At 42.7% G+C, this 9,198-nt stretch overlaps 2 protein-coding genes across 2 annotated transcripts in view; one reads left to right on the top strand and one right to left on the bottom strand.

The window, feature by feature from the left end:
• SNAPIN (SNAP-associated protein) overlaps window positions 1-1,390 on the top strand; it is a 1,917-nt gene extending 527 nt beyond the window's left edge. The window contains exons 2-4 of the mRNA XM_010838398.1: window positions 124-170; window positions 402-520; window positions 770-1,390. Of these exons, the coding sequence (XP_010836700.1) occupies window positions 124-170; window positions 402-520; window positions 770-871 (268 nt within the window). The 3' untranslated portion in view covers window positions 872-1,390. The remainder of the gene's footprint in view (window positions 1-123; window positions 171-401; window positions 521-769) is intronic.
• A 176-nt stretch (window positions 1,391-1,566) lies between these two features.
• The window catches only part of ILF2 (interleukin enhancer binding factor 2), a 10,429-nt gene continuing 2,797 nt past the window's right edge, over window positions 1,567-9,198 (bottom strand). Inside the window, exons 4-14 of the mRNA XM_010838397.1 lie at window positions 7,202-7,306; window positions 6,743-6,820; window positions 6,343-6,445; window positions 5,789-5,854; window positions 4,476-4,592; window positions 3,942-4,020; window positions 3,203-3,290; window positions 2,733-2,794; window positions 2,540-2,654; window positions 2,241-2,331; window positions 1,567-2,100 (exon numbers count right to left, since the gene is read on the bottom strand). Of these exons, the coding sequence (XP_010836699.1) occupies window positions 1,940-2,100; window positions 2,241-2,331; window positions 2,540-2,654; window positions 2,733-2,794; window positions 3,203-3,290; window positions 3,942-4,020; window positions 4,476-4,592; window positions 5,789-5,854; window positions 6,343-6,445; window positions 6,743-6,820; window positions 7,202-7,306 (1,065 nt within the window). The 3' untranslated portion in view covers window positions 1,567-1,939. The remainder of the gene's footprint in view (window positions 2,101-2,240; window positions 2,332-2,539; window positions 2,655-2,732; window positions 2,795-3,202; window positions 3,291-3,941; window positions 4,021-4,475; window positions 4,593-5,788; window positions 5,855-6,342; window positions 6,446-6,742; window positions 6,821-7,201; window positions 7,307-9,198) is intronic.

Here is a 9,198-nt window from a genome sequence, read left to right as displayed (position 1 = left end):
CCGACTGGCGGGAGGGCGTGCAGGTGGAGGCAGAAGCTGGCTTCTCTAAGCACTTGGGAAACATAGGGGAGGTTTTTTATCCCATTAACTGTCTGACCGTGTAGGCCTCGTACCTCTTTGCAGAGAGAGCCAAGTAGAGCTCCGGGAACAAATTGACAACCTAGCCACCGGTGAGTAAGCATCCCTGTATACCCAGGATCCTACAGCTGACTTCAGTACCTTGTTTTGCTAACGTCTTGGGCTGGGTTTCTCTCACTTGCTTCTAGGGCTGCTGACTGACTCCTAAGTTTCTAGTGACAGTATCCATGTGGTAAAGAGTGTTTTCCATAACATTTACTAGCTTACTCGTTCCAAGAACAAGGCCATTAGGTGTTTAGTTGCCTCTTCCTTCCGTCTCCCAGAACTGTGCCGTATCAATGAGGATCAGAAAGTGGCCCTGGATCTCGACCCCTATGTGAAGAAGCTCCTTAATGCGCGACGACGAGTCGTCTTGGTCAATAACATCCTACAGAATGCCCAGGTAAAGGAGTTTCCTACCAACAGTAATTCAAGGTACTTTCCAGTTTTCAAAAGGTGTCATAAAGTCCCCAACACAATGAAAGTCACCGTCATTTTTAGTCTTTGGGGAAAGGGAGTTGTCAACTAAAACTTACTGTTCTTAACCTTGAGATGAATGAAGCAAGCCTAAGATATTTTCCAGCACCTAGTTGACAGCAAGCTCTAAATCCTTTGACAGGGCAGTTTTCTGATTCCAAATCTTGTTTTGCAGGAACGGCTGAGAAGGCTAAACCACAGCGTGGCCAAGGAAACAGCCCGAAGGAGAGCAATGTTGGATTCAGGAGTATACCCCTCTGGTTCCCCAAGCAAGTAACAGGCCAGAAGACGGCCCATGGCCGCAGTGTAGCACGACTACTATTCCCCAGCTGCCTGTCTCCTCTAGGACTCCCTGTAGGTGTTGGGACATCAAAAAGGGAGCCCTGTGGTTTGTTTGAAACACTTCAGAGTCTTACCCATTTATGTGGGGCCCAAAGAAACCTGTGTACAGCAGGACTCAGGATCCCAAAGGATTTATTATGGCTCTTACTTCCAGGAATGAGTTGAGGCTTCTGCATTTTTTTTCTAAGCTGTGTCAAGGCCCACTTCCTGTACCATCTCTGAGCCTCATTAACAAGGGAGGGGCTTCCTGTTACATGCCAGGTCGTTGGACCTGGGCAGAATGTCCTCTGTGACTTCCAGTTTTCCTTTGTTTATGCTAAGGATTGAGAGGAAAGGACAGGCAAAGTCAAGGTGAATAACCAATCTACCCCCTTTTGTTGACTGCACTGGCTTGACTACTGTAGCAGTGTTACTAGAAATATTTCATTCAATAAATGCATAAATGGTATTCCAGTTTACTCTGGTATATGGAAGTGTTCCAAGAGTCTTCTACATTAATTCAAATATAGCTTCAAATTGAGATCTAGCATTCACAATGAAAAAACTCAAGCATCATTTTCAGTGAAGAGTACAGAAAGTAAATGGAAGCAAAACGATTGCCAGATGCCAAGGAAAAACAGTACCAAGAGCCCTACTAGGAAGTACTTTAATCTTTTTTCTTAGAAAAAAAAAAAAATCCAAACACAGTTCACAACATTTCAACAACAAAGTACTGGCTGAGAGAGGTTTCAGGAGCTGGGGATTCTAGAATATTAGGAAGAAAAGTTGGTATCTTGCTTCACTGTAGATGGATGGCACAGGTCATAAACGGGAGACTTCTGATTACTAAGACAGTTTCAGAACCCAGTGGAATGACACTTCCTTCTACAGAGTCTTTCTTTAAATCTTCCTTCCTGTCTCCCTTACTCCCTCAGAAATGCCACCACATAAAGCCCAGTAGCAGTCAGCTTAGACTCCAGCCTTCCCCTTGGGTAAGAAAGGGGGCGGTGAAGAGATACGGAGGTCACTCCTGAGTTTCCATGCTTTCCTCTTCCTCTCCTTGAGGTGGCTCTTCTGTATTCTCCTCCTCTTCCTCTCCTTCCTTCTTCTCTGGTGGCTTCTCATAAGCCTTTTCTGAAGGTGTCACTATCACTCCATCCCAGGTAGATATTTCAGAAGCAAGATCTAGAAGAGAAAAAAGGTGACTTGACAAGCAGCCCACATGCAAGTCATGACCTACACAGAGGAAACATGGAGACCACTGAGTGGAGTTACTCTGTGGATCAGAGCATCATAATGGACCCTGTCCCACAGTGGCCACTCACAGCTGGCATCACCCTCCTGGCCAAGGATCTTCCTAAAGCCACCATGTGAGAGGATTCGGACCAGAGTCTGAGCTGTGTAGCAGACCATATCCTGAGGGAGAGCAAAGTAAGAGTAAATTAGCAAGGAGAATCAAAATACCTTCTCATTTTCATGACAGATGAAGAAAACTTTTAATTTCAAAACCAAAATTTGTGAGAACCCCCAAATCTCTGACCACTAAGATCACATTTCCTTTGCTTTCTGACACGGGATATTCAAGAGGGGGGCACAACGGACCATTTCAGAGCTGCACCAATACCTGCTGTTCCAGAGTCATGACTGTGTGTACTCTGAAGTTGCCACTCTCACAGGGGTCTGTGATACCCACCGACCCTGGCAGGAACAGTCCTGCAGCCAGAATCTGCAAGCATCGTCTGAAACATGGAGAGGTATTAGAAGAACACACAAGACAACTTACAGTCAAACCCCAAGCCCAGAGCAGCATGCTATACCTGTATGCCACGTTCAGGGCCAAAGGCTGTCTGGTGGGGTTGTTCATCACGGCATAGTGTCCCTGTAAGAAAATCTGCTAAGTGTGCCATAAAGCGGCAGTTCTATCTTCAAACAAATTAAAACTTTAAACCATCATGAAGAAAACTTTCATGTTCAAGAAGCAGTTTTGAAATGACTGCTCATTCAATAATTTCTCTCCTTTACATTAATAACAGTAATGAAAAAGATAAAGGAGCAGTAATAACTACCCATGTAATTGAATACTCCAAAAGCCCAAGAAATAATAAACATTGAATCTTTATTGGATTACTTGTCCTTGTCCGCTAATGAGATTTCCTTTTTTTTTTTGGTTCCTCCATTCCTCCAAGATTTCTTTTAATCTGTACTAAGTTTCATTTTATGATAGGTTTCAGACTACCTACTGATTCATAGGGTGGATCAGGAATTCCAGTTGCCCTTCATTACTTACAAGTAGGTCAAGTATCCAAGGAGTGAGGGGCTCAAAGCCAGGAAAACGAATCCTCAGGTCCTTCAGCAGTCTGATGAGAACTTTAACTCTGAAGATAAGAGACACCAGGAATTAAAAGCCGTAACAGATGATGAAACAAATCACTGAATATAACAAAAAGGAAACAGAAACAGACCCACAGATACAGAGAACAAGCTAGTGGTTACGAACGGGGAGAGAGAAGGGGAAGGGGCACAACAGGGGCCATGGGATTAAGAGGCACAAACTACTACGTATAAATGTTACAAGGATATACTGTACAAGATGGGCATCCTATAACCTTTAAAAATTAAAACAAGGAGATTTTACTTCCATACCTAAGGCACAGAGCTGAAGCTATTACCAGAATTGTTCCCTTCTTTCCCTCAACCTAAGTTGCTTGAAGTGAAGTGAAAGTCACTCATTCATGTCTGACTCTTTGCAACACCATGGACCATACAGTCCATGGAATTCTCCAGGCTAAAATACTGGAGTGGGTAGCCATTCCCTTCTCCAGGGGATCTTTGTGACCCAGGAATTGAACTGGGGTCTCCTGCATTGCAGGCAGATTCTTTACCAGTTGAGCTACCAATTACTTCAGGTAAAAAAAAAATCAAAATCCAGACAATCAGTCAAAAACAGTTGTCAGAATAAGACTGGGTTCAATGTAGTTAGAAGGATTAGGATATAATTAGGATCACTCAAATAGGGAGGGACTCACGTGGACTGAGAAGCATTTTCCTCAAACCAGCGGGCATGTCGGATGGCTGCTAAGGCACTCTGTAACACCTTGATATCCACTGGAAGACAAGCATGACATCCACCAAGATGAAACGTTCCGATTACTGAGCAAGCAATTCAATTCCACTGCCACACTCCAAGAACTCAGGAGGAGGACAGGATAACTTAGTAATTCCTTGAACTAATCCCAATGTCCCCAGATCAGCAAATCCCCAAACCACTGTTCCTCCCCTAAACCAGATGTGGAAGCATGAAAGAGCCCCAGTTTTCTCCAAAAGGTCCTTTTTCTTAAGTCCTCAAACTGCTTTCTTGGCCTGGCTGTTTCTGACAATTTCATTAGCAAGCTGATAAAACTGCTTCCAAATTACAAAGGAAGATAGCAAAGTTTGGGGGTAAACTTGGGTCCCCAAAAGGTCTCATGTGGAACAGCAACAAATGAAGTAAATTCAATAGCACTTTATACCACGTTTTAAATTTCCCCCGAATTTCACAGCAATGGAATAAAAGGACTAACAGTGGAGTTCTGGGTCCAGTTTTCGCAGATTTGGTGGCACTGTTGTAATGAGAATCTTCACTGTAGCATCAGAAGAGCTGATTTCAAAGCCAGTTTCATTGGTTAGCATGGTCAAAACTGAAAGAAGAAAAATCAGAAGTTGCACTCACATTTCCATTAGATGACCAAAGGTAAATCCAGGATGAGGATAGGGGAATAGATATTTTATTTATCTATTGATTTACCTAACAGATCTATCTATCTGTTATTATTTGTTATTTGCTTGGCTACGAGATCTTAGTTCCCCAACCAGGGATCGAACCCATGCCCCCTGCATTGGTAGTGTAAAATCTTAACAACTGGATCACTAGGGAAGTCCCAAGTTTTTAAAAACAGCAACAGTCCAGAGTCAGAATTGAGAACACAGAATTTTAAAAGTAAGGGAAATGTATTCTTTTTAATGGCTGAGTAATACTCCATTGTGTATATGTACCACAGCTTTCTTATCCATTCATCTGCTGATGGGCATCTAGGTTGCTTCCATGTCCTGGCTATTATAAACAGTGCTGCGATGAACACTGGGATACACGTGTCTCTTTCCCTTCTGGTTTCCTCAGTGTGTATGCCCAGCAGTGGGCTTGCTGGATCATAAGGCAGTTCTATTTCCAGTTTTTTAAGGAATCTCCACACTGTTCTCCATAGTGGCCGTACTAGTTTGCATTCCCACCAACAGTGTAAGAGGGTTCCCTTTTCTCCACACCCTCTCCAGCATTTATTACTTGTAGACTTTTGGATCGCAGCCATTCTGACTGGTGTGAAATGGTACCTCATAGTGGTTTTGATTTGCATTTCTCTGATAATGAGTGATGCTGAGCATCTTTTCATGTGTTTGTTAGCCATCTGTATGTCTTCTTTGGAGAAATGTGTAAAATATCATGTATGAAAGGAGATGCCAGTCCAGGTTTGATGCACGATACTGGATGCTTGGGGCTGGTGCACTGGGACGACCCAGAGGGATGGTATGGGGAGGGAGGAGGGAGGAGGGTTCAGGGTGGGGAGCACATGTATACCTGTGGTGGATTCATTTTGATATTTGGCAAAACTAATACAATTATGTAAAGTTTAAAAATAAAATTTAAATAAATAAATAAAAATAAAAGTAAGGGAAATCAATTAGATTTTGAACACTGGTGATCTCCACTAGAAACTTCCCCAACATAAAACTCTGCACTCACTCTTCCTTCTAGCCTGACCTGACTTTGTTAAAATGTACTTATAATTATAAACCTGACTTCTGTGACCACTGTATTACATGTTCAGCAACAAACTCAAACCTTCAGAAGGATCCTGTGCTCTTAGGCTCTCCACGACCTTGTTTCCTAGTGCAGCAACAGCTTCCACTAGATTGAGAGAGAGAGATAACGAAGATTATAATTATTTTAGTCGACTTTCTATATGTCTCAAAGCTACTTTGCACTCTGATTCCTGCGGAGCAACAACAAGCAACTGAATACACACTTTTGCAAGGGGAAGTTTGTAAAAACAGAGAAACTGAAGGCTTGGCGACACCCCCTCCTTTACACACACTTTTTTTTCCACAGTAGGGATTTTTATCAGTAGGACTAATGCCATTTTGGCCTGGATAATTCTTTGTTTGGGGTTGGGAGGTAGGGTCTGTCTTGTCCACTGCAGGACGCTTAGCAGCAACCTTGGCCTCTACCTGAAGACGTTAGCCTCAAATATCTCCAGACACTCCCGAATGTCCCCTGGGGAGCAAAGTCTGTCCTGCAGTAACTGGTCATAGATTCTTTCACATACAGCACACATTTAGATGCCTCGAATCCAACTGCTATGTTCTGCTGCTGCGGCCAGAGAGAGGCACACTCACATGTTGGCAAAATCTTTAGGATCACCACCAGGTCAGCCACGTTGTGTCCTGTAGTCATCGTTCCCTTTTTATACGATCCAACTTGTCGAACTTCTTCAATTTGCTGTTGGAAAAGGGATTTAAGAAAGAAAAAACAAAACTTAGAAGTGAGAAGCTTATTACCCAGATTTGGAAGTAGCAGAGTTCAAATCATATGCCAACATGAGCAATGAAAAGCCTGATTCATTACGGCCAGCTGATAGTCTGGTCCCCAAGACCAGCACTACAAAGGAATTCCACTGTACTTTCCCATTCCAAGAGTGGCTTTCAATAAGCATCTGAAGAATCAAGCAACGGGAACCAAGGAAACTTTCCCACACCATGGCTTCCCTTTCCTAGGACTAAATCTTCAAAAACTCACCACTTCAAATGTCCCTGGAGCCACAATCAAATTGTCAATCACATTGTTTATTTTTGTAACCAGGGAAAGGATAGAGGCCTGAAAGACAGCAGGAAACAAAAATACCCTCAGGTGAAATACCAAGCAACTTTTCATCAAGTTTGACTATTTCCCCCAATTCCTTCAATAGGAGATGAATCAACACCTACACCGGATTCTGAGAGCACCCTGACCCTCCCAGCCTTGAATATGCCAGAAGAGAAAACTTTTTGATCCCAAAGATAGATTCCCCAATAATAATATGAATGTACATGTAATCTGTTTATACATTCACCTGATGCTCTCCCTTTACCCACAATGAAAAATAAGAATAATTAAATCCATGGAGTTCAGGCTCTGATAACAGTAGCCTCACCAAATAGCTATATACTTCTCTAGCTTCCTTCATGAAATCTCAGGAAGAAAACCAACAGAATATACCTGTTCAGCAGAATTAGGAGCAAGGTCCTGATTCCTCTTCAGCAAGGCCTCACTGAAGGAAGTTTCATCAGGTGCTGGCTTGACCCGGGGAAAAGCCATTTCACACTAAACAAGAAATAAACTACTATTTACTACTTACCAAAAATAATATACAGCAGATTTTTCTGTTGCCACAACACAAAAAAAGAGACAATTCTACAACACTTATGCTCTCAGTACCCTACTATTAACAGATGAGGAGATACCCCTCGTCCAAGGAAAGGAGCAATGGCTGCACTTTGCTGGAGCAGCCGTGAAGAGATACCCCGCACCCAAGGTAAGAGAAACCCAAGTAAGACAGTAGGTGTTGCAAGAGGGCATCAGAGGGCAAACACACTGAAACCATACTCACAGAAAACTAGTCAATCTAATCACATTAGGACCACAGCCTTGTCTAACTCAATGAAACTAAGCCATGCCTGTGGGGCAACCCAAGATGGGCAGGTCATGGTGGAGAGATCTGACAGAATGTGGTCCACTGGAAAAGGGAATGGCAAGCCACTTCAGTGTTTTTGCCTTGAGAACCCCATGAACAGTATGAAAAGGCAAAATGATAGGATACTGAAAGAAAAACTCCCCAGGTCAGTAGGTGCCCAATATGCTACTGGAGATCAGTGGAGAAGTAACTCCAGAAAGAATGAAGGGATGGAGCCAAAGCAGAAAGAATACCCAGCTGTTGATGTGACTGGTGACAGAGGCAAGGTCCGATGCTGTAAAGAACAATATTGCATAGGAACCTGGAATGTCAGGTCCATGAATCAAGGCAAATTGGAAGTGGTCAAACAAGAGATGGCAAGAGTGAATGTCGACATTCTAGGAATCAGCGAACTGAAATGGACTGGGATGGGTGAATTTAACTCAGATGACCATTAAATCTACTACTGTGGGCAGGAATCCCTCAGAAGAAATGGAGTAGCCATTATGGTCAACAAAAGAGTATGAAATGCAGTACTTGGATGCAATCTCAAAAACAACAGAATGGTCTCTGTTCGTTTCCAAGGCAAACCATTCAATATCACAGTAATCCAAGTCTATGCCCCAACCAGTAATGCTGAAGAAGCTGAAGTTGAACGGTTCTATGAAGACCTACAAGACCTTTTAGAACTAACACCCAAAAAAGATGTCCTTTTCATTATAAGGGACTGGAATGCAAAAGTGTCAAGAAACACCTGGAGTAACAGGCAAATTTGGCCTTGGAATACGGAATGAAGCAGGGCAAAGACTAATAGAGTTTTGCCAAGAAAATGCACTGGTCATAACAGACACCCTCTTCCAACAACACAAGAGAAGACTCTATACATGGACATCACCAGATGGTCAACACCAAAATCAGATTGATTATATTCTTTGCAGCCAAAGATGGAGAAGCTCTATCCAGTCAGCAAAAACAAGACCAGGAGCTGACTGTGGCTCAGACCATGAACTCCTTATTGCCAAATTCAGACTTAAATTTAAGAAAGTAGGGAAAACCACTAGACCATTCAGGTATGACCTAAATCAAATCCCTTATGATTATACAGTGGAAGTGAGAAATAGATTTAAGGGCCTAGATCTGATAGATAGAGTGGCTGATGAACTCTGGAATGAGATTCGTGACACTGTACAGGAGACAGGGATCAAGACCATCTCCATGGAAAAGAAATGCAAAAAAGCAAAATGGCTGTCTGGGGAGGCCTTACAAATAGCTCTGAAAAGAAGAGAAGCAAAAAGCAAAGGAGAAAAGGAAAGATAAAAACATCTGAATGCAGAGTTCCAAAGAATAGCAAGAAGGGATAAGAAAGCTTTCTTCAGCGATCAATGCAAAGAAATAGAGGAAAACAACAGAATGGGAAAGACTAGAGATCTCTTCAAGAAAATCAGAGATACCAAAGGAACATTTCATGCAAAGATGGGCTCGATAAAGGACAGAAATGGTATGGACCTAACAGAAGCAGAAGATATTAAGAAGAGATGGCAAG

The sequence above is a fragment of the Bison bison genome, unplaced genomic scaffold, assembly GCF_000754665.1.
Source record: "Bison bison bison isolate TAMUID 2011002044 unplaced genomic scaffold, Bison_UMD1.0 scf7180017864093, whole genome shotgun sequence".
Lineage (NCBI taxonomy): Eukaryota > Metazoa > Chordata > Mammalia > Artiodactyla > Bovidae > Bison > Bison bison.
The sequence above is the reverse complement of the archived record's forward strand: the minus strand, read 5'-3'. Positions and strand labels throughout refer to the sequence as shown.